Genomic DNA, 23,507 nt, shown 5'->3' with positions numbered 1-23,507 from the left:
TTAACTCATACAAGGAAGAAAAGCAAAACATGGTACTGGAAGTCTTTGCAGTGCTTTAAGACAACATAAATCTGCAAAAATAAAAATGAATTTGAATGAGTCTTACCCCTCAATTATTTACTGGCATACTAACTCAACCTGTGGCTCTGATTTCAAGAGACAGTTTGAGCTGAACTGGCAGATCATTACTGCTGAAATGGGAGACCGCACGCCATCCCTGCCTTTGTCCAGCCACCTGGTTCTGCCTCTTCCATTGCCCTGTTCCAGCACTTACACACTTCTGTGCACACACTGATTCACTGAAACAACAGAAAACTGACCAAGAGGGGAAGAGGTTGGAGTGTCAGACTAAAATTGTATAGTTTCTGCTGGGTCAGTCATTTGAATCAGCAAGCTGCCGTCCAAATTCTGGGGGACTGAGAGCCAGGGCTTTGTGACAGCACGAGCAAGAGCAAGAGCTCTCCATTTTGGTGGTGGTGGTGGTAAGTCACTGAGTCGCTTTCGTCCTTGGTGAAATCACGTTCTCTGAGACTGAAGGTCAGGATGCCATGGAAAGCAATGAGAAAAATTTCAGCTTTGCTCAAGTTGGTCAGAGTTTCTTCATTGGCTTCGGTGAGGCTAAGATGTCTCCGTTTATATTTGTTTAAAGCAAAAATGTCTGTAAGATCAGCTTCTAATTAATTAGTGTGTTATGAATGCAGTACTTAGACACGTAAATAAATCTAACGGATTCTGGTTTGATTTGTACTATGAGGATTGCAAAAAAAAAAAAAAAGGTTAAAACCATAAAGAATCTATTCCTTGTCTGGTGTAAAATGTGAAAACACCTTTTAAAATGTGTTTTGTCTTACTGCAGCTTTGTAAAATGTTAGATTTCCTGAAATACTCAGATTTCATTTGAGTGGATGATTGATAGCTAAGAAAAGTGCAGTTATGTCAGCTCTATTTGTAGAGGCAAGCCATATATGAAGTGCTTAGTATACTTTGCTCACAAGACATTCAGGAATAGGGTGGCTTTGAACCTAGGCAGGTAACATGGTTTCATTGTTCCATTTTTTATATGAGATATTTCTCCAGTTTTCATGTATCACATAACAGTGTTTGGGCAGTAGTTGAAAGGGGAAAGATCTGAAACTGCTTTCCCTTCAAAACCAAAGAAACAGGTTTTCATGATTTTTCCAGCAGAAAGTTATATGTATAAAGACAACAATGAGTAAGCATGAGAGTGACAGTGTCCAGCTCTTTTCTGATGGTGTATAAAAATAATGCAGCACTGGGGTTTGGGGTTTTTTTCCATTTTGTTATTTTAAAGTACATACGGTAGAAGACAACATCTGCACAATCCCCAGATGTCCAGAAAATACAGCAACTTTGTAGAGTTAAGAAGTGGGAGAGTAGAGTACATCTCCCGGCTTTCACCCAGATCTTCTGGTGACTCTTTGTTGGGTTTTGTTGGGATAATTACTGCTGCCTTACTGCAAATCTGTCAGAGAGTTTTTGAGCTATTAGATCAGGATAATGACAGATCTCACAGTCCACGTCCTGCTCTGCACAATAATTTTCTAATCAGGGAGAACCAGAGTCTCTTCACTCTTGTACAGATCATGGCCTTCCCATTCCTGCCTTGAACAGCTGTGATTCAGGTTGCCTTTCATGGACCTTCTGGATGGATTAATTTCATTTCATTTTCACTGTCATGATAAACTTTATGCAACATCACTGACACCTGGTTGCAGTGAAAATTTATTTCAGCACTCGCAGGTTCTTCCTGCAAAGCTGTAACACTATCTGGCCAATGGTTTTGCCAAAACACGTTGCTGTTGGAAAGCTGAAACCAGACAACTGCAGTAGATGGTGATAATCACAGTAATGGTCACATCCTCTAAACTCCTGCTTAAGGAAAGGGGCTTGGCAGAGTGTCTTCTGATGTGATCCAAGTGCAAGTGAGGCAAGGCTGTATTTGTGTTAGGTCACTCATATCAGTCTGTCTGTATGAGGGACCACGATGGTTGGTGCTGACAGAGATGTTTTACTTAAGTTTACTTGAGTTGATGTAAATTTTAAGAGTTTGAAGGAACTCTGAATAAAAGAGAGAAGAATCTACAAGAGGAGATAATGGTTCTGAGGACAGTGCGGCAAGGGAGGAATTAACAAATGAGACTGCCAGGTGCTAATAAAAAGATGCTTTTACTTGCAGAAGGATTGGGGTGAACAGTTGGGGCACCTTATTTGTATTGTCACATAGAACTTTGAACAACAGATGACCTCAGAATCCAGAGGAGGATTGGGATTCCTCTCTGCTGTCCCCTCCTTAGAGGGACAGTGTGGTAGTGTAAGCAACCTGTTTCACTATAGGTCCAAGGGAATGAGTTTAACACTTGTTTCATAATCCTGTGAAAAGCTGCCTGTAAGGCAATCCAATCACAAATGGTTATCTGATTATTTCTATACTACCTGTATGACTCTCTGTGCGCTACTGACTGCAGACATTGCTTGCTCATAATTTGCACGTATTGTACAAGGTTATTTTGGGGGACATTCAGTACAGTAGAGAACAAGTCATGTTCTTTACATTTGTAAGCTATTCTGATTATGATAAAATGTAGAGCAACCTGAGGACTGCTCTAGATATTTCTTCTGTAATTTGATGAGCAGCCTGCAAAACTGGTGAAGTTATAAGGGAAATGCTTAGTGGGGCAGCTGTTGGAAAAAATGGCAGTCCAGTCCCTCCTCCGCAAGTGGCTTAAAAGGGCAGGATTGGGGATAAATGAACTGGTCCCCTGGGTCTAAATTGGTATATTCATCCAGATGCTGGGAAGTGTCTGTCAAAGAGCAGTGAGATGAGGATTCCTTTGCTTTATGCCGTGACGGAGGAGAACTCTCTGCAGGTCAAGCACCTGCAAGTTCCTCTGAGGGAGTCTAAGTGGACCTGCTTTCTGGGCTAGTACAGCTGGTTTTGTGTGGTCCTTCACTTAACAGTGGGAATCATTTGTTCGATTTTTAAATATTTGCAGCTGATTCTTTGCTATGCACTTACTGGATCTGTATAGATAAACTTGTTAATGGTTTGTGCAAATAACCTTTTTTTTTTTTGCACATGTACTTTAACAGTTATGAAGGTACAAGTACAAGTAAAACATACAAAGTGCATGTACTTGCAATTGCAGGTCCTGTCTTAGGAAAAAGTAGTGAAAGATTCTTCTGTTAAATAGCTTCAAATCATGTTTCCGTACAGATTTCAATGAAGCAGTGCCAGAAACGGAAAGACTGGACTCCAAAGCTCTGAAGACTCGAGCTCAGCTTTCAGTGAAGAACAAGCGGCAGAGACCTTCTAGAACAAGGCTGTATGATAGCATAAGTTCAACTGATGGAGAGGACAGCCTTGAACGAAAGGTGAGAAGGACTCTACCCTCTCTTTCAGGCTTCCTATGGAGTGCTCGATTGCCCCTGTAAGTCATTTCATCCTCTGTCCTTGTCCTTTTGTTGTAGCACAGGCAGTATTTATTCCTCTGTGGCCAGTATGCTATGAATGTCCTTGAGTGATGTGCGAGTCCGGTCTCCTTTGAGTCAGCACACCTGGTTTTTTGGTTTTGTTGTGTTTTCTTTTTAACAGGAATCCTGGGCTTTCTGATTTATGTGTGCTTTATAATGCAGAGTGGGTCCCTTCATTTATGCAGGAAGTGAAAGGAACTTGAGTCGTGCATTTATTTGTTAATATGTTAACACAATTGATATGATATTCACTTGTTGTTTTGTCCTATTCTGACTTCCGTCTGAAAGCAAATACCAATAAACACCACTGTGTGTGGTATCAAAAGGTAATGGCATGAATTGCTAAAGCGTTTCGTACAAATAGAAGGCTAAATAATGAATAAAGGAATTGTATGTTCAAAGTAAACCTTGCTCTGATTGGTTACTAAATGGTATAACCTGCTTTATAATCTCTTATACCAACAGCCGTCAAACAGTTACAGTAGTCCCATGCACATTTCAAAATCACCACTGCCCTTATGCATGAGAGCATCCTCACCAGCATCAGATTCTGGTGCTTCCTCCCTCTCCCCCGTGGCTAGCAGTGCAGCAATCTCACTTGACAACCTAACTGAAAACCAAGAAGAAGGACAGCACCACAAACGAGGTGTCCTTTCCCCGCATGCTTGGGGACACACTCCACTTTCCTCTCCTTCAAAATCTGGGCACAGCTCTGAAGCATCTCCTTTGCATCACCCAGCTGGCAGGAATATTTTACAGGATAAAGGTATTACTATTTTTTACAATAAATTGATGCATCATTTTACTCACTTACATCTACTTTATGAACTTTTGTTGTATAGTAGGACCTTAGCAACTAGAAGGCCATCATCTCATAACTTCTTTTGTCTACCTGCAAGTCAAAAAATTACAAATTACCTTGTATGATGGTATAAGAAAAGGACAAAGTTTAAAATGAGATCGGGAACTGCTTCCTTTCTTTTTTTTTTCTTTCGTAGAACTCACTGAAAAAGCTAAGGGGAAGTTGCCTTTAAGAAAATCTTGTATTTTGTTTTAAAAAACCAAAATTATTGGATCTTGGGCCATTTCTGTATTAGAAACGTGCCTAACAGTGTACTTTCTCAAATTATGTGACTTTGGCACTGCTAGATGCCTTTTTTGGAGGGTGGGGAAAGGAGTGTAAAGCAAGAATAACAGATTGTAGCTTTTAATTGCTGAGAGGTGGCATAGTCTAGATTAAATGAGAGGTTAGTGTCTGGATACTCTTCATTTACAGAAAAAAAATATCAAGTAATTTGTTGGGGAGGTTGGCCGCATTGTTATTTATTTAATTCAGATTCTTTAAATGTAAGCTGGATAAAACATAATGCAATCATACCTAGCTCAGGTACATGTCTCAGATACCAGTTTATTAAATGCATTAACAATACAAATGGCACAGAATACTGAGCCCTCCTTTTCCGATGCCTTGTGAAGTCAAAATTAGCATTTTACACAACTTAGCATTCTTAGCTATGCACCTTGCATTCTCTGTCACATAAGCTAAAACACATGATAAAAACTGTTCAGAAGTGAGGGCTGTGGGAATAGGTCTGGATAGGTTCATAACAGACTTTGGCTTACTTCACTGAAAAGAACAATTTGTTGAGGATTTTTTTTGTCTGTGTGTCTGAAAAGAAACAGGTTTTTTCTTCATCTTCATACAGGGCTTTCACACAGATTCCTAAAAGACAGATTAATGAAGTTTTGTTGAATTTAGGATAGGTTAATATATGCTAGCATTTTTACATGGGTTCTGAAATTGCTAGTCTAACTGTATAGTTTCTAATTGTATAATTGTTAATGAATCAAAGTTGAATTCAATATTTGAGTTTTGCAAGTAAAAATAAGGGTGTGAACATAAGAATGTGACTTTCCAAACTCGTACTTCAGCTTGAATGTATGACTGGTTTATCAGTGAAGTCATAAATCCTGCATTTCCAACTGATATATGAAAAATATCTTGATAAAAATTAGTGGAGACTAGCCTTGTAGTGTAAGGAATAGGGTATTATATTCCACCCACTGTGTCACTTTTTCCAGTTTAGGTTTGAAAAATAATCATTGGCTAAATATTGGTGTCATGCTTTCCCCACTCTGACCATTAAGTAAACAACCAGTGCTTTCAAGTGTATCCAGATTCTGATGAGTACATGAAAATTAAATCAGAGCAATTTAGTTTCAAATGGAAAATTTGCATTTAATAAGTCTTACAAAAAAGAAATATCCTAAAGCAGTTGTTTGGCAGCAAGTGTTGTAGCAATGCTATTTTAATTGATGATTAATTTGGCTGTCAAACTCTTACAGGTCAGAAAATAAAAAGGGCCATTGTATTTGTTCTGTGTGTTCAGGTAGAGTTTTCTTAGAGGTGGAAAGAGAACACATCTGTGGACACATGTGTGTCCATCAATCAATCTCATTAGCAAAAGTGAGCATTAGCAAGCTCACACTTGTCTTTTTTTTTTTCTTATGAGATCCTGCAGTGTTGTGGGAAGAGTGGAAGTGACATGAGATCAGTTTCATTGCAAAATGATGATGAGTTTTGCTTGTTTGTCTTTTAAGCACAACTTTTTCATGTATGTGTATGATTAATTTATTTTCTTCAGTTCTGCCTGTTTTGTGCAATAGTATCGTTTGACAAAGCAGCCGAGGTGACCCCTATGGGCAATACTCCGCTGATGTGAGGCTGGCTGCAACTGTTTTGTGACCTTGGGGAAGAAAGTTAGGTCTAGTCTCCTTTCACATCCATCAGCCACAGATTACTTACGTCAGCTCCTTGAGGCTGAGAGTGACGGATTAAACAGCTTCTGCATGATTTATTCTGAGGAACTGGCTCTCCCTCGCCCTCTCTGAAGAACTACAAGGAGTCAGGGAAGATGCACCCATCCAGGGTGGTCAAAGTCCCCTCCTGCCCAGGCAGGGCACCTGCAGCATTGTTTCGTGGCCACTGCCACGTGCGAAGCACTGCGTACCTCCATGTCTGCAAGACCCTGTAGATTCAAATCTACTCTGCCACTGAAGCTGGTTTTGGGACCTAGCCCATCCATCTTCCACTGTATCCCATAGCCAGCATGAATGTTTTCCCCAGCAAATCGTCATTATTCAGAGGGCCCTGGCTGGGCCAAGCTGCATGTGAGTGGGAGCATAGTGATACAAGAGCCCAAACAGAAATTTGCCATACCAGGTGGCTGCTACGTGTCCCTGCTGAGCTCTCTAGATTATTTCTTCTACTACAGCAGCAAAACCTCCAGCTACTAAATGCTTTCATTATTTGCTGACCACAAAAGCAGTGTACCTTATAGTTTCATTTACTTCCATTAAGAAGTTTCTCAAAAAAGCTCACCGCCTCCTGGCCCCCAAGCCCCACTTGCCTGTGAATAGCTAGTGTGAAAATAAACATCATGACTTTTATTCTTGAAAGTGGCAATTTTGACAGTGGTTAAATGAGAAGTACGGATTAAAGGTGAAAGAGGAACCATAAGAGGAGACAGGAGAGGAGTGTGCACAGTGTAGGGTTGATGCAAAGTGTGCATTGCCTAAAGTTCTCCACGGCCTCCCTGGGGAATGGATTTCTTCTCAGGAGACTTCGCCTTGCTTTTGTCATTCTTCATATTACTTTTTTTTTGTTTGCTTTTTTGGTGTGAGGTTACTTGTCAGTTGTTCTTGAATTTTTTTTTAACATAAGGACTTGTACTGGTAGAAATAGTATGGCTTTTAGAGTGTGGGTATTGCAAGAGGCTTATTTTCCTGCTTTTCCCAGGATTTATGAACCATTTGTGCATTCAATTTTTTACTTGAATGAAAACTTGGCCAAATATTATCCACAAAGCAACGTACAAAGTCTGTATACATAGTTGACTGTCCTGTGATAGTGCTGTGGTATTTTGGTTTAATTCTGAGGGCTTAATTTGTGTCAGCTACAGTAGGAGAAATCCACAAACCCAGCTGTGCTTTCAGTTAAAAGTCAGTGTACCTCTGAGGTCACATTGTAAAAGTCACCAAACTGCAAGTGACATGAATGACTGACCTTCATTTGCTTCCTCTAGAGTATTTGGGGACACTCTTTGTGTTTAAGAATCACAGAAACTGTGTCTGAATTTTTCAGCTGCTGTGTGTCTTCTTTTAGCTGCCATACAGATTTCACAGGATGTCTTGCAGACTCAGATTCATTGTTTTGGCTTTATAGGTACTGCAGGCTGTTTCCTCTTTAGGCTTTAACAGTGTTTGTAGAAGAGATCAAAAATTGGTAGATGTCTCAGGGCAAATTTATTAACTAAGCTACTTTTAATTCTTTTTTTTTAAATTCAGAATGTTTGAATTTCAAGTTAAATGTTTATTTTAACAACGATGTTCAAGCTAAACAGATAACTGTTCCCTCGCATGTCCATCATAAAAGGTACCCTTGGCTCCAAAGTTCAAGAAAGTATTTCAGGAGTCATTTTGGAAGTAAAGGATACATACCAAATGAATTCTGTAAAAGGAAACTTAAGTGGCTACTGCTGAGTTTAAAAATGGATTCACTGTAATGTTTACCTGTAAATCTTCTGTGTTGTTCAACTTACTACATATTCATTAAAACTCAATCAAATTAACTTTTCATTTTCTTCAATTAAAAAAAGATTTCTTCATGTGTATTTTCAAATTCTGAAAGTATTTATTTATTTTTATTCCTCTTCACACCATCTTCTTAAAAATGAGAAGAATTCACCTAATTGAATAGTGTACTCACACATGTGTACATGTATGCGTATCTAATTATGAAAAGATACACGAACTGTTCTGGATGGAAAGTGGAATAGCTATGAGTAGCAATTAAAAATAATAATGTACATTCTTCCGTGTACAAATGTATCCTAGATGGTGCCACATGTGCTCAGGCAGCAAGAACAACTAGCCCCACTATAGGGCATACAGAAAAACTAAAGCGAAAACTTGCAGATCTTGGGTAAGTATTTTGTTATTTAAAATACTTGGTTTTTTCATTAAAAGGATTGAAAGTAAAATTTCAAAGATGTTTCCTGATGTTTTCTAATATTCTTATAGGGCTCCCTTGAGAAGGAGTTCAAACAAGGGCAAGAAGCGGAAAGAGAAAGAAGCTATTAGGGTGACCTATGGCAGTAGGTATGGGTAAAAGATTGAGGATGCAAGAAATGATATGCCAGAAACATTGGAAAAACCTAATCATCCTAGCAGATGGGAACATTAACAGTCCCACTGACTTCATATAAATAAGTGTTAAGCTTTGAGATAACCTTCTGAGCTTACAAACCTAGAATTCTTAACTAATGAAAGACTAACATATAATCTAAAAATACTTGGAGGCTTATAATATCGTGGCATCACTACTACTGTTGCATCCACAAATGGGATTTGCAGAAACAGGTTATCAGAGCTGGCCTACAAGTCACACACAGTCAGTTAATAATACCCGTGAACCAGAAATCTTGACACAATTCCACATTTTTTTGAAAAAGCCCCCAGAGCAAGGGTGGGCAGCAGCTGTTCACTGCAGCTTCACAGCACCCACATCAGGAATGCTTTCAGAAGGGTTTGTTTCTGAAGATGAACATCGTAAGTTGAAAATAGATTGGAAAAATGCTGACTGCATTTGTCACATCACCAACTGTCAGGGAAGGAACTGTGAATTCCTTGTGAGGTCTGATGAGACCACATCACCAGCATCTGGACTCTGAATAAATAAATGAATGTTCAAAATGGCAGGCAGCAATCTTCTCTGCAAAAGCTAGTGTAGTGTGAAGGTCTCTCCTCACATACTGATGAGCCCGACAAGATGACAGCTACAGGGGGTGATACCTGGTTCCAGGTATGAAAGACAGGTTAATGTCAGGAGTGCTGAGCAAACTGAATACGTTCCAAAAGTCTAGAAAGGACATAGCAACTAAAAAACTCTGCACATAAAACAATGCAAAAGAAAACCTACATGATAAAAGAGCTATCGGAAGAGAGCAAACTTTGAATGCTACTCAGAAAATCATTGTGGTGGAAAATGAGTATGCAGCCGTTTGTGGAGTTTTGCTGACAGTCTAATATATGGAGACCCAGTGACAAGTATATTGCGTAGCTCCGTAAAATCAGAAAGGTAAAAGAAACCCTAGACTTCCGACTTACTCCTTCAGGCACACTGTACTGAAGTGCACTGTTCTGTCTCAGCATACATTTGTACATTTGTATCCTGCAAATATCTGGCAGGATCTTCAGTGATCTTGGGCAGCAGTCATTGCCTCTGCACTGGTGTCAGAAAACCTGTTCCAGTTGGTTCCACTCGTGTGTCTGCTTTGCTTGCAGTGTGACCTGGAGTTAGTGATATTCACTGCTGGATTTCCCTAGTGACAGGCAGAGATTTGTTAAAGCAAATCCTCTGCATCTCTGTGTAGCTGTAAGGCAGCTAGTGCCCTTAGCAGGGTATTAAACATCACGTAGCATTTAAATACGAAGCCACAGGATGGGGGGAATGAATGTATACTTGTTTGTAAGAACTTGGTATGTTCCTTATACCAACATAGTATGTTACAGAAGTTTGTGAGATTCCGTAGGTATCTTCCTTAGAGAAAGCAGATCTCAGCATAGAGAGATCAGTTGCTTATTAGGTCATTTGATAAATCAGTTATTTGTATTGTTTGTTAATATTTCTGAGTTTGGATACAGTTACTAAAAGCAAAGTTTAATACTGCTTTCAAAGTCAAAATTCATAAGCATTTGTAATTCTCACTGCGCCTCTGTAAACTGGAATGTTACTATTTCAGTATAACTTTTTAAACACCCATTGTCACTTCCTTTGTTACTAACTCCAAAGAATTTGCCTCAGAAGAAATGTGAGGATGTTTTCTCTACAGTCCAAAGCTTTATAAGCTCTTTGAAAGAAGGAAGATGATGATCAAAAGACAGCATCCTGTTATAATCATGTCCATTACAGCAACTGATTGATGTAGAACTAATCACGCTGTCAGATGGATGTTGCATGCATTATTTTGCCATTGCCAAAATGGCACTCAGGATGTGTAAATAAAATCCTGGATTATTTCCTAAGACTACCACTAATGTTACGTATATAAAAAATTCCCCATTGAAGTAAGAAGCATATATTCCCCTGCCTGAAGCTGGGTGATTCGGGCAACATAATTTGTTTTTTCTTTCTACTCTCAAGCAAGATTAGAAGATGAGGGGGGAGTACAGGACTGGGTCAGATACATCTACCTTTCTTTATGTAGCTAAAGGGAGGGAGGATTCTTCTGCTGCCATGGGTGGAGGCCCTTTGACAATCTCAGTTTCATTCATACAGAAAAGAGGCTTCACAATATACAGAGCTCTAGTGATTACATTAATAATGATTTAGAAGCTGTCCAGAAGGTAGAAGTTGAGGGGAGATTTACATATGTGCAATTTACTGGTGGCTGCTTAGAGCAGTAGAAGTTTAATGCTCTGAAACAGTAACATATACATTGATATAAATAATATGAGAATATGACATATGCGTAAGTTTTTTGAGGCAGACACTTTACATAGTTTCTTTTAATTTACATACTGTACTGTTGACATGATATATTTAGCGAATAATTTAGGCATTTTATTTTATAACTGTTACCTTTGCCTTGATCACATTATCCACTGCAGTCTTTGTTGCTACAAAGAGAGAAGCTGATAATATCACATAGGTGTTTCTTTCATTTTTCTATATTAATATTTTTAATATTTAATAACTTTAAAATCAAGATAATACTCTATCAGTATTTAGCTGTTGTAACAAAGGCACATCTCCATAGATGGATACAGATGCACCTGATTCATTCTGCCTGTGCTCAAAACCCAAGCCAGACCTTCTCTGGGAACCAGAGCCCACTTGGGTCAGTGCTGAGTCTAATCTATTTAATCATGCTGAGATACCACTGGGGCTCAGAAATGTACCAACACAACATGTGGCTTCTTGACTGGAGCTGGTTCACATCCGAACAGCGGGAGTACAGGCATTTTCAGCTGGCATCTGTCTCCATTTGCTGGGTGTATGTTGTCTAAGAGAGCTTGAGTTAGAAAAAGAATCAAAAGAACCCACGTTTTTCTTCTTTTGCTGAAAGAGGGACTTGAGGCATGCCCCTACCAGCTGCATGCTACTCAGTTCTTTAGTCACAGTTACAGGGAATGTCGTTCTTTTTACAATTAACTGCCTCTGTAGCATTTTGTTTTCTCTTGCAATCTAACACATATTCCTGCTCCTTTCTCTTAAACAGGACTGCCAGAGAGATGCTGCAGAAATCAGCAAACACTAAATCTTCAGCAGAGCGATCCACATCTCTCCCACACTGTGTACCATTCACATGGTACGGAGAGAGTGGCAAGGGATCCAATTCTTCTAGCAACCTGCCATCGCCTACCAGCTCAACTGAACCTTCCTCTGAAAATATAAGTCCAGCTAAAAAAGGGTCAAAGGTAGAAAATAAAAACTACCTTCTTCCCACTGTGTTGAGTGGCATAATTGGCTTCATGTTTCTGGAAAAAGAACAGGCCAATATGTGACTACTACAATAAACAGTGCATGGTGTTCATTGTACGGTAAAAGCTCATCTGAACAGAACATCTCTGTCGTACCATTCCATGTTCTACCTTTTTACTCTGTCTTAATGTACATTAATTCAGTAAAATAACTGTGGTGTGCTGTACCGTAACAAAAGCAAGTCGTGCCAGTGGAAATTAGCATTTGGATCCACTGAACAAATGCTAGATTTGTGTATTCAATTATAGATATTTTCTGCATTCTTCAGGACTGATTGTGGGAAGACCTACCCATGTTCAAATGAGGTGTTTGCAAGTGAAGAAATGCTGTATGCTGCCAGTCATCTGCCTTTTTTCCCCCAATAATGAACTCTGTTTGTCATGCATGCTGGATGTTGGATTTAATTCTCTATATGAAGATGCTTGAACTGTAAATATGAACTATTGCAATTTAATACATCTGTGTGATTCCTTTCTATGTGCATGAATGTTTCAGCATGATAACTTCTGAAGTAACCCTTAGTTATAGTAATATACTCAGATTTTCGTGTTCGTTTTTACTTCTGGAAAATATTTCTCTGCCTGTATCTTCTTATAACTTGGAGCAGTTGACTTTTTATATTGGTCTGGTAAAAAGAAACAGATGTGGTTCTCAACTTTATGTACAGGAATATGAATCAGAAAGCTAATTTCTCTGTCTTCTGCAAACACGTGCATGTACATAATAGCCATTTCCACAGCCATTTCTTACTCTCTTGGTGCCAAAAGCTGGTGATACCTTACTCCTGCTGTGCACCAAGCTACGCAAGGTCATAGCTGTGCTTGTGTTACCTGCTAGGCAGAGCAACACAAGGCTGACCAGTCCCAATCAGATTGATAGAGAAGACCACATATGAAATCTCTGAAGATTAAAGAGAAACTAATCGGTTACCCAGTTTCTTTTGAAAAAGAAAGATGAGGATTAGACATGTAAACCCTATTTGTGCCTTTAAACAAACATTGTATGAAAATAATTTTCAAACGGGGAAAAAAGCATCCCCTTTTACAGTAAGTATTAGGTTGAGGTTTTGGAGGGGGGTTTGCCCTGCTATCATGATTATTAGCAGGCCTTGGCTATCTTGTGTTTTTCTTACAGAAAATTAAATTTTAAAGACTTAAATTCATCAGGCTGAAGCTTACACAAAATAGAGGTGAAAGAAAAATCAGAGTACTTAAAAAAGAAAAAGATGTTCTTCACACAACAGGAGGTAGAGCTGTTGAACTCCTGGCCTAAGAACACTGTGGGGGCTAAAAGTTTGCATATTAAGGAAGCTCCTCTATAAAGAGTTGGGAAAAGCAGAACAGGAATTCTAAACGTAGGTGTGAGAAAACTTATCACAAAAACATTTTGATATTCTCTCTAAAGTTTGCAAGCTCTTAAGTTAACAGTTCCTATACTTCTATTCAGGTTTTTAAAGCACAGGGTGATACCAATATTTAGTTGGATTTCCAGCAAAACTAAGAGGGCCAACACTTGATATTCTTGGAAGACTTCTTGTTTTCAGGGAAGTTAGGTCAAATGTCTTTGGGGGGGATAAAAGGATAACTTTTTTAGTGTTGTTTTGGGCTTTGATGTTTGGATCCGTTCTTTTAAATTGAATGTCAAAGGTGACTTGAATTTGATATTCATTTAGATGGTAGAGTAGCGATTAGAGATCTCCGTATCATCATCTGTATATCCAAGTTAAATGGAATATCATGGTGTCCTTAATTTTTTATAGATTTTGGTTTTTTATGGTTCTCACTCTAATGTGAAATACTTGTTAATTTTTGTCTTCTTCTGATGGTAATTCTGCTGTATTTCTGGAATATATGTGCACACTTTTGCTATTCTTTGCTGTAAGGTGTGATGTCTGTCATTGCATTAAGAAAAAGCAGGGTTTGTTTTATGGTTATTAGTTCAGTAAATAATATTCAATATCCAAAGATCTCTTTTACTTTCAATTTCATTTTTTTCTAAAGGTATAGGCAAAGAGGGAGGATCCTCTCACTTTTCTAGGAGATTATTTGAGACTCAGAAATGGATTCACAGGATATTCTCCTTGCTCTTTCAATAGCAGTTTTCACTTCTCTCTGCTAATTAATCCTCTGTCCTATTCTTTGTGCTACTGCCTGTGCTACGCTTGTCCTAAATATTTGGAGGACAGTAAAATGCTAGTGATTAACCCACGGAAGCAGTAATTTAGCTCCAGGATGAGCGCCAGCATCTTAAGAGGAAGTCTGGAAATTGCTTTCAGACCTCTTTGCTATTCATTGAGGCATTAAGCTGGCAAGGGTGTCTCTTGAAGTACACAGTGGTAAAAATACTGTGTATTCTATAAATATTAACAATACTAAAAATTAGGCTTCCTCATGTGTATTGTAACTGGTTTGGTAAATGATTGAAATCACTCCTGAACTATGCCAACCTGGAAGACAGAAAGCAAATTTCCCTTTTAGATGCACGTATGAGATGGTTTGTTCATTCTAACTCATCTTTTTCTCCACAGAATTTCACATTCAACGATGATTTCAGTCCCAGCAGCACAAGTTCAGCTGATTTGAGCGGTTTAGGAGCAGAACCTAAAACCCCAGGTTTCTCGCACTCCTTAGCACTGTCGTCAGATGAGGTATGCTGATGAAATTGTTTAAGGTGGGAAATAGTTGTTTTCTTTCTCCCATGGCATTTTGCTTGATAATTACTCCAATAATAAAGGGATATTTTTTAGGCAGTAGAATGGGACAAGAAAATGAATCTTGGTTTCTAGATTATGATTTTTCTTGTTCATATAATAATGACTTGAAATAAAGGTCCTATGGTATTATTGTAGGAAAGTAGAATGCAGTTGGTTTCCTAAGAGATGCTATATCCTCAAGCATTTCAATACATTTTTCCTACATTCTAAATATGTACATGTGGACCCATAGATATGTGTATACATACACTAAACTAGACATAATTGAGACAATTCTGAGATAATAAACATATAGTATAGTTCGGTAAATGTAGTTGAGATGTAAGGCACCTTCACCTAGACTAATTTTTACCCTGATACATTAAAATAATAATGACCTGTACATGCAGTAATTGTGTGTTACTGTACCTGAATGTATGTATATTGATTAGAACGTATATGTGTTAATCCACTTTGCATTCTTTGTGCTTGCTTTGCACAGTGGATTTGAATTCAGTTACTTCAAACCAGAGTTTTTTCGAACAATGATAATGCAAAAAAGCATTCCTAACCCTGTAAATTGGTGACATAATTGAGCTGAATATAGTATATTGAAAATACTTTTCTTAAGATGCTAGTTTTGTAACTCAGTTGTCAATGAAGTTGCACAGTTTGACGATAGCTGTCAACGTGTCCTGTGGACTCTAGGAAACCTGTGCCTTTGTTCTTTTACAAACACTCTGTAAGAACTTCACATTTTTCATGTGAGGTTTCAGCCAGGGTTTTATTCTAGAGAGGAGGAACTTGAAGTATCTATGTCTTTTTTTTTTTTTTTAATGATAGTTAGGTTTGTTCTATTACTGCCTGCATCCTTTGCATGGGTTTAAAGAATGAGAGCTGTTCCGTGCATTTGCCAAAATGCAAGTCTACAAACCCAACCATTCTTTAGAGGTTACTTACTGCAGGTAATAAAGGGCAAAAATTTATAACAATCATAGGAGAGTGCAGACGGGTCTGTGAATTATTGAAAAGAACAAAGCCATCATTTACACTTTATTTAGTATTAATACTATCTTGATAGATAATACATTTCATTCTCTTACCATGTTTCATTCCCCTTATATTATGTATTTTATTGTGACAATGCCCTGTTCCCAGTGGTATTGAATTAAAAGCTTGAAAATGCTTTCATTTTTCTTGTTCAGCTCTCTACTTTATCACTTCTATCAAGCCTGAACAGGTCTATAAAAATGAATGTGTTTTCTCCATCCTCTGCTGTGTGCCAAATTGCAGCCTCCAAATCAGGCAGCGTGTTCAGCAAGAGCTGCAGTGGAAACCTCCACAACCACCCTGGCAGGGGATTAGGCCGGCGTTGCTCTTCAGCCTTTCATAGCGTATTGCTGCAAGCACTCCTTCGCTCAGGCTTCCCTGGCAGATCTGACAGGATTATTTGAAGGAGATGAAAAAAATGAAAGGGTGCGGAGGGAACCCAGTTCTTGCAGGTTGTTCTCCTCTAATAAAGGAGCTTTTGCTCTTGGAATTGGAGCCATCAGGAAAGTTCCCACCGATTCTAGGGTGTCAAGACCAGGAACTCCAAGGGGGTTTCATTGACACAGTCTGAGGTTTAGCTGCCAAATCATGTGTGTGCTGAGCTTTCAACATAACCTCTCTGCTTCTGGAAATAATTTTTTTTGAAGAAATCTCTTTGGTTTTGAGTAGCAATATCTGTTTGCAAATCTTGGTGCTGCCCTTGCCTGAACTTTTACATGCTGTTACATGTTCTGTATTTTGTTTCTATAATGCTTTTCTTTCCCATTTCTTTGTTGCTCCCTCACTTAGAGCCTGGATATGATTGATGATGAGGTGAGATACTAGTGTGCTGTTGTGAATCGTGTGACCATCGCGTGGCAACGTATCGTCTCATTTGCAGATTCACATTTCTTGTTTTACGGTGTTGTGTGGCAAACCCCCTTGTTCGAGCAGAACACGCAGATGTCACTGGTTCCTCTCTCCTTGTCTTGAGTTCCCCTCTCCTTTCTGCTAAGAGTTTTCAAGGCCATAGCAGATTGCAGTTTTTGCGGTATGCTGGAAGGGGGAGGAGGGTCGGTGTCACAGCAAATCCACCAGGCCAAGCATCAGCTTCACTGAGCTCCTGCTGGCGATAGGAGAAGGAAAAGATAGTGCTTAAACCGTCTTCTCCCCAGCCCTGAGAACTGGACAGCCAGAAGCTGAGAAGGCTCTCAGCATCGTCTAACCCAGTGTAAAAGCTGCTCTAACAGCAGACAGCTGCTGCAGCCTGTAGCAGCTGCTTTGCTGACCACGGCTGGGACAGAGTGGCTTTTGTTTCAGGCCCCACTGGCGTACCCCTGGGTGGAATAAAGTGGCAGAGCAGGGACACAGGGCTGCTCCAGCAGCTGACGCCCCACCTGCCCCTCCTGGTGCTGCGCTTGTGCTCTCTCCTGCAGCAGCGCAACGTGATGAGAGCAGGGCCAGGGCTGTGGGATCGCTGTGTGTTCCTTACCACTCCTCTGTGTCATCTCATAGTCTTCCATAGATAGTGTCAGTCTCACTGGCTGTTTGATGTCATCACTTTGAACTTTAGAGTGGTTTCTGAGGTTTTTTTTCCCCTGAATTTCTTGTTTGTAGCTTAAACACATCATAAAGATCTGTGAATGAGCCCAGGAAGTGGAATGCAGAATTCATTACATCCTTTAGAAACGTCCTAATTTGAAGGATAAAAATCTTGCGAGGGAATGGGAACATACCTGTTTTGAATTGTGCCACCTGGCCATTTCAGTCCCTGTTTGGGTTAAAAGGAATGCCAATTCCTTTTTCTTCTTCTATTTATAGATAGAAGACTTTTTGGGTACCTTGTACCAATTCTTAGATATCTAGTTAGATACAGATGTAATATAGTGGTGTGAAGTTGTTACTATTGTAGTGTAAAGATAGTACGGATACTTCTGCTCTGATGCTGGCGGTTTGTACAGAAAAATGTTGTTACTCGTCCGTGTTACCCTTTTAATAATAATGCAGCACGTTTTTGTCACAGATCCTTGACGATGGACAGTCTCCTAAGCACAGTCAGTGTCAGAGTCGTGCTGTTCAGGAGTGGAGCGTGCAGCAGGTTTCCCACTGGTTAATGAGCCTGAACCTTGAACAGTATGTTTCTGAATTCAGTGCCCAAAACATTAACGGGGAGCATCTCCTTCAGCTGGATGGGAGTAAGCTCAAGGTAATTGACTGACTGGACTTCAAGACTAACTGTAGTATTTGTTGTCACTTTAGGTAATCTTAAAGGAGATAAGAATTCGGCCAGAATGTAGTGAATCCCTGTGTGTGGAGTGGTGATAGACTAGAATAATAAACACAGAGTGTAAAGCCACAGCAACACTTTAAGAATTCCCATATGCACTTGGATTCAGAAGCTTCAGAAATAGAGGGCATTTGCTTTGTGAAAACTCTGAGTGTATATAAAGTACCCATATTTGCATGCGTAAATCATATAGCAGCATGTATAAGTGGTATTTGCATGCACGTATTTCTCATCCAGCTCTGTTTTGCGAAAGAGTGATTCAGAGAAGATAGTAAATAGACATACATCAGAAGTAGCAACTGAAAAATGGATTAGTAGGATACTGGAGGCATAAGCTGATACCAATTGTACTATGTTAGAACTAAATACAGTTTTGTATTTAACTAAAAGCATTGTTTCTTGTAGTGAAAATATGAGCCTACTTTTGTCAAAAATAATTACAGGAAGGAGTTGTGGAAGCTCAGCAGATCTGAAAGTCCAAGTTTGGTGTTTCCTTTCTGAATTTTTTTTGCTGGCACTTCACTAACTCTAGGGGTTTTAGAAGAGAGCAAGTGAACTTTTGACTAAGGCATAGCAGTGAGAATTGGGAAGTCTTGTTCTGTGTAGACTTAGATGACTTCAGTTGCCTCATTTGATCAATGAAATCAACATTGGTGGTGGCAATGAGATCTAATTCTTTAATATTCTAGAAGTGGAAGGCATGGAAAGTAGTACAGAAGTGTATTTCACATCAGTAATGTACCTGAGTCTGTCTCAAATTTGCTTAGTTGTTACAGTCTTCTACCTAAGAAGAGTTGTTACTAGAATATGAAAAACTTTGTGATAGATTAAACCGTATGAAATCCTTTTTCTTTTTTAATTTTGTTTTCCCCACCTCAGGCTCTTGGTATGACATCTTCCCAGGACAGAGCAATCATTAAAAAAAAGCTAAAGGAAATGAAAGCATCCTTGGAGAAGGCTCGCAAAGCTCAAGAGAAAATGGAAAAGCAAAGGGAAAAGCTTCGGAAGAAGGAACAAGAGCAACTGCAGAGGAAATCAAAGAAAACAGACAAGTCTTCATCAGATGCAACAGAGGGCACTAATGAGCAGTGAGAAGCAGAAGTGCTGCTGTGTTAGGAAAATGGAGGCACTTCAAGGGAAGAGAAACTCATATCCACTCTGGTGCCCCTTCAGCTTTCTTGTATTCATTACACAAGAGTGTGTACAGAGAAATGGGGCTATACATAGAATGACTAGAGAAATTTATATTGTGTAGTTTTATTTTCCCGCGTATCCAGTTCACGCTCGTTGCTGTTGCCATGTGAAACAACCCCAGCCCCTCAGTTTGTTTTGTTGTTGTTGACAGCTAACAGATTTCATATTTGTGTGGCAGTGTTTCCTTCCAAACTACTCTTCTCTATTGAGCTATATGTGTTTGGTCACTTCAGTAACCAGCATGATACCGAGGAGCATGGTCCACTGCTTTACCTCTTCTGGATAGGATGGCCAGTCAAAACAATTGGTGAACATTTCTTCAGCTGGGTAAAAGGAGTTGTGCTCTGTCTGATAAGAGTTGACTTAACTTTCTAACTGGAAGTTCAGCTTCTTTACAGTGTTTGGATACTCAGTTCCGTCTACTGGAGTAAGTTTCATCTTGCGTCAGTACCTTGAAGTGACACTGCTCTGGAAACGCAACTGTTCAGTGACTTCTTATTATACACTGGAGATAAAGACAGGAGAGTCGATATTCCCCCTGGGTAAAAGACAGGAGGTGAAACTCTTTCTGTTAACTGTACAATAGTTAATCCAGGAAGGAGGCAAAGCCTTAAATGATTATGTGGGTTTACACAGAAATCTGAGGATAACATTTATCCTTAGATATCTGAGGAAGGATGAATTTCTAACTAGAGCACAGCATATAGATCTGTATAAATTTCATTGTGCTCCCAGTGTGTAGGCAACTTTCTTATAGTACGCTCCGCTTTCTTTTTCATGTGTTTTGAACAGGAAACTGGGCTTATTTTGTTTTGGTTTTTTTTTTTCCCCCAAGAAAAACACCACATCTTCAGATTCATTCTCCAGTAAGCATTGGGAGAATAAGCTTTGTGCTGTGCTGTTATGAAGCTGTTGTTGGAAACGATTATCAAACTTAAGTCTGCTGAAAATCTTCAGTTTTTACAGAAGTGCACTTTAAGAAGAGGAAAACGAAGGATTCTGGTTAAAATTAAATTCAGTACGTTGCTGTTAAGATCAATGCTGCCATGGAGGTGACAGTTACTAAATCCAAAGCTGCCATATATTAACTGTTTTGATTGATGTGTTTAAAGAATATCCCGACCAAAACCTGAATTTTTGGGCATAGGCTGTAGAATGTTTTGATGGCTTAGCAGTGGTAGTATTACATCTTCAGAGATTTCTGTTTTCCTGGTATGTGAGGCCATCGGCAAAGCCTGCTGTGTAGTTTTGACTATGACAGAAGCAGTGTATAGCTCACACTGCATGGTGTTACTGCCTCTTAAGAGCGGTATTAAAATATTCAGTATTTCTTCAGAAGAATAGACAGACAACAGGCAAATATCCACAATGAGAACCTAGAGGTATTAGCTTACTGCTTTATAGTCAAAGCTAACTACGTAGCAGCATTTATAGTTGAGACACATCACTTCCCTTTCATGCATCCTGGAAGCTGCCGTCCTCATCTAGTCGTGCCAACCTATAAATTGTTTAAGATGTTGATGCAAAGTTAGAATCTTGAACTTAAAAATTTGCCAGCCTAAAAAATGCAAATGTTGAATTCTTTTGAAGAAAATGTTTTGGTTTGGCTTGGCTTCTCTTCTGCTCTGTACTTTATGGCATTCAGATTTGTGTCTGTAAAGTTCTCTGAAGCTCAGATATGAAACAGTTGGGGTGCAATGTTTATAGTTAAATTTATTTTGATCCTAATAATTTCTTGGACATGTAAAGTGATCTATAAACTGAGAGAGCCTAGTTCATTCAAAATTAATACACAAGAGATCTATGTAGCATTAGCTTTATTTTTCCTTTCAAATCCAATTTCTACCAGTTTCTGATGTATATTTTATTCAGATCTAAAAATTAAATAATTGCTGTAAAAGATACTTCCTGATATTTCTAAAGGTTTGTGATATTTTTCTGGAGATAGACCACTGGCAAAAAAATACACCTGCTAACAAGAATTCCACATTGCAGTGAATCTTTCTGCGCTCTTTGTAGGAGAAAAAATATACAAAAGTTTAACAGCATCATAAAACTAGCATTTTGTTATTTTAGGAGGTTATCAATTTATATTTGAGTAAGAGAAGTTATCTGGAAGAAACTGGAAATTTAATATTTTAAATACAATGTTGATAAATGCATTCGATGATGATTTTCTTTTTAAATTATGTTTACATTGTAGTAATGTTTTAACTGGTTGTATATAGTAATCTAAGATGGTGTCCCTGTTTTTTATGTTGTTTTCTTAGAAACCTGAGCAGACTGCTTGGCATTATACATTGAGTTTTCATTCTTGCTGCTTAGAACAGTGCCTAGTTAATCTCTTCGTAAATCAGATTCTTATTCTGCAGAATAACTAATTTGACTTAAGTCCTTTAAGTATTCAGGGAGGGTTTATTGCTTTGTGGTAATGTTACTTTGTTATTTTCAGACTAAAAACAACCAACAAAAACCTAACTTAAAAAAAACCTAGTAGCTTATATTTAAAATAAAACCATAAAACGCATTTTGATCAACACATGAAAACTAAGAAAACCGAGGAATGTCAAGAGTTTTGCTCTTCTTTCTGTGATAAAAGAGATTTATGTGGTTCCTTTTATTAAGTATGGTAACTCGTTGGGACGTGCAGAAATGTCACTGGGTAACAGATGTAAAGCACAGTTTGAAACTTTTGTTACTGTTTTATAGGACCTTTAAAGTTGTGTTGCATTTTTTCCCCTTGTATTGTGTAATGACATATATGAAACAAAAGATATGGATGTCTCATCATTCTTAACTTAAACTTCCTGTAAAGCAATGCTAAGTCAGACTAATGTGGGGTTTTGATGTAATAAGAAGAAACAAATATTCCATGCTAAATGACTGGAAAGACTCTCTTTTGGCTCACCTGGAAATGTATCTGTCGCCTACTTTTGCATATTTATTTGTGGAGCTAAAGCAATTTTGAGTATGCTGACTTGCCTGGCCACCTTTAAACTGCTGTAGAGGCAGTGCGATGTTTCCATCCCTCTAGCCATGCATCTGCGTCATCTTTACACCTAGGTGACCAGAGCAGGCTGGTGAAGTTAACTTCTCCCTGATTACGATGGTAGGCCAATTCTGTAAACTCTAGTTCTGCTCGTTGCTGCGGTATTGCCAGGTTGTGAATATATCGAGCCTCTGAAAGGGTGAAGAAAGGAGATTTAGCAAAAAATGGAACTCTGAAAAAAAGAAAATAAAAGATACCACACTGCAGGTTACTTTAGTCCTCAAACCCTAGTGTTTATACTGAGATTGTGGAGAGAGTGGTGGCTCCTTGCTCTGTCCAAATCAACCAAACATACTGACATTACTCGCTTCCAGCTCGTATTTTCCCACGTGGTGAGGTGCTGCACCCGTGCAACTTCCATGTTAAAACTCCCAATTCAGTTTCAGTCTGCCCGGACAGATCAGGACCAGGGCGTGAGGAAGGAGCTGAACCTGTTCGTTGCAATGCATGGAGTATTGCCCACTGCTGTTAGCATTTCACCCACTGCTCTGAGCAGGTCTGGTGGGGGTCACTGTAAGTGGAGCCTGTTCTACATCATAGGTTAGAATTGAACAGAAGCCAGTAGTAAAAAGCTGAACAGAGTTAGGTGATGTTTGTATCTCAGTGTATACAAATGCTTTTGCATTTTTTTCAGCTTTTTACATTTTTTTGCAAAGGCATCTGTTGTGCCATGACTGTAGTCTGCTGCAGGGATACCACAACCACAAGAATCGAGCTTTTACTAGAATTACTGAGCAGCTTTCCTCTGAAGCTTGCCAGTCCTCAGCTTTCATTGACATTCAGAGGTGCTTGACACTGAGCATGAGGGTTCCTCATACTTCATTGCTTCCATCAAAGCCTCCTGTCCTCCTGAGCTGCTCCACCTTCACCTCCTGGCTCACGTGCTGGCGAGTAAGAGGTGGGCAATGTTGTGTGATTTTTGAGAATGAATTGTGTTCCACTTTTAAGTCAGAGAAAGAAATGCCACTCTTGTTAATAGTGCAGAATCCAGTTCTACAGTAGGAAGGAGGAGGATCATCATTTAGTTGGGTATGGCCAACAAGTACCATTCCAGGTACCAGCACAACACTGAAAATCAAAAGGAAAGGTTTGCACAGATTCAGCTGTAGTTCTTTACAGCATCTGCTCTGCAGTCTGTACTGGTTTTCAGTGCTGAAATTTAGGGGAAGCTTGCAAGAATTAAGTCTTGTGTTGATTTCTTACCTGTGTGTTTACAGAG

General features: G+C 39.1%; 1 protein-coding gene across 3 annotated transcripts in view; it reads left to right on the top strand.

Moving 5' to 3' along the window:
- PPP1R9A (protein phosphatase 1 regulatory subunit 9A) overlaps positions 1–19,256 on the top strand; it is a 142,047-nt gene extending 122,791 nt beyond the window's left edge. Inside the window, exons 11-19 of one of the 3 annotated variants that reach the window (XM_050891424.1) lie at positions 3,236–3,393; positions 3,958–4,258; positions 8,389–8,476; positions 8,575–8,652; positions 11,775–11,973; positions 14,565–14,684; positions 16,569–16,592; positions 17,782–17,964; positions 18,925–19,256. In XM_050891424.1, the coding sequence (XP_050747381.1) occupies positions 3,236–3,393; positions 3,958–4,258; positions 8,389–8,476; positions 8,575–8,652; positions 11,775–11,973; positions 14,565–14,684; positions 16,569–16,592; positions 17,782–17,964; positions 18,925–19,137 (1,364 nt within the window). In that variant the 3' untranslated portion in view covers positions 19,138–19,256. The remainder of the gene's footprint in view (positions 1–3,235; positions 3,394–3,957; positions 4,259–8,388; positions 8,477–8,574; positions 8,653–11,774; positions 11,974–14,564; positions 14,685–16,568; positions 16,593–17,781; positions 17,965–18,924) is intronic. The other 2 variants (XM_050891426.1, XM_050891425.1) reach the window with 2 other exon arrangements.
- The last annotated feature ends 4,251 nt before the right edge of the window (positions 19,257–23,507 follow it).

The sequence above is a fragment of the Gymnogyps californianus genome, chromosome 2 (assembly GCF_018139145.2).
Source record: "Gymnogyps californianus isolate 813 chromosome 2, ASM1813914v2, whole genome shotgun sequence".
NCBI lineage: Eukaryota > Metazoa > Chordata > Aves > Accipitriformes > Cathartidae > Gymnogyps > Gymnogyps californianus.
This window is presented reverse-complemented; position numbering and strand designations above follow the sequence as displayed.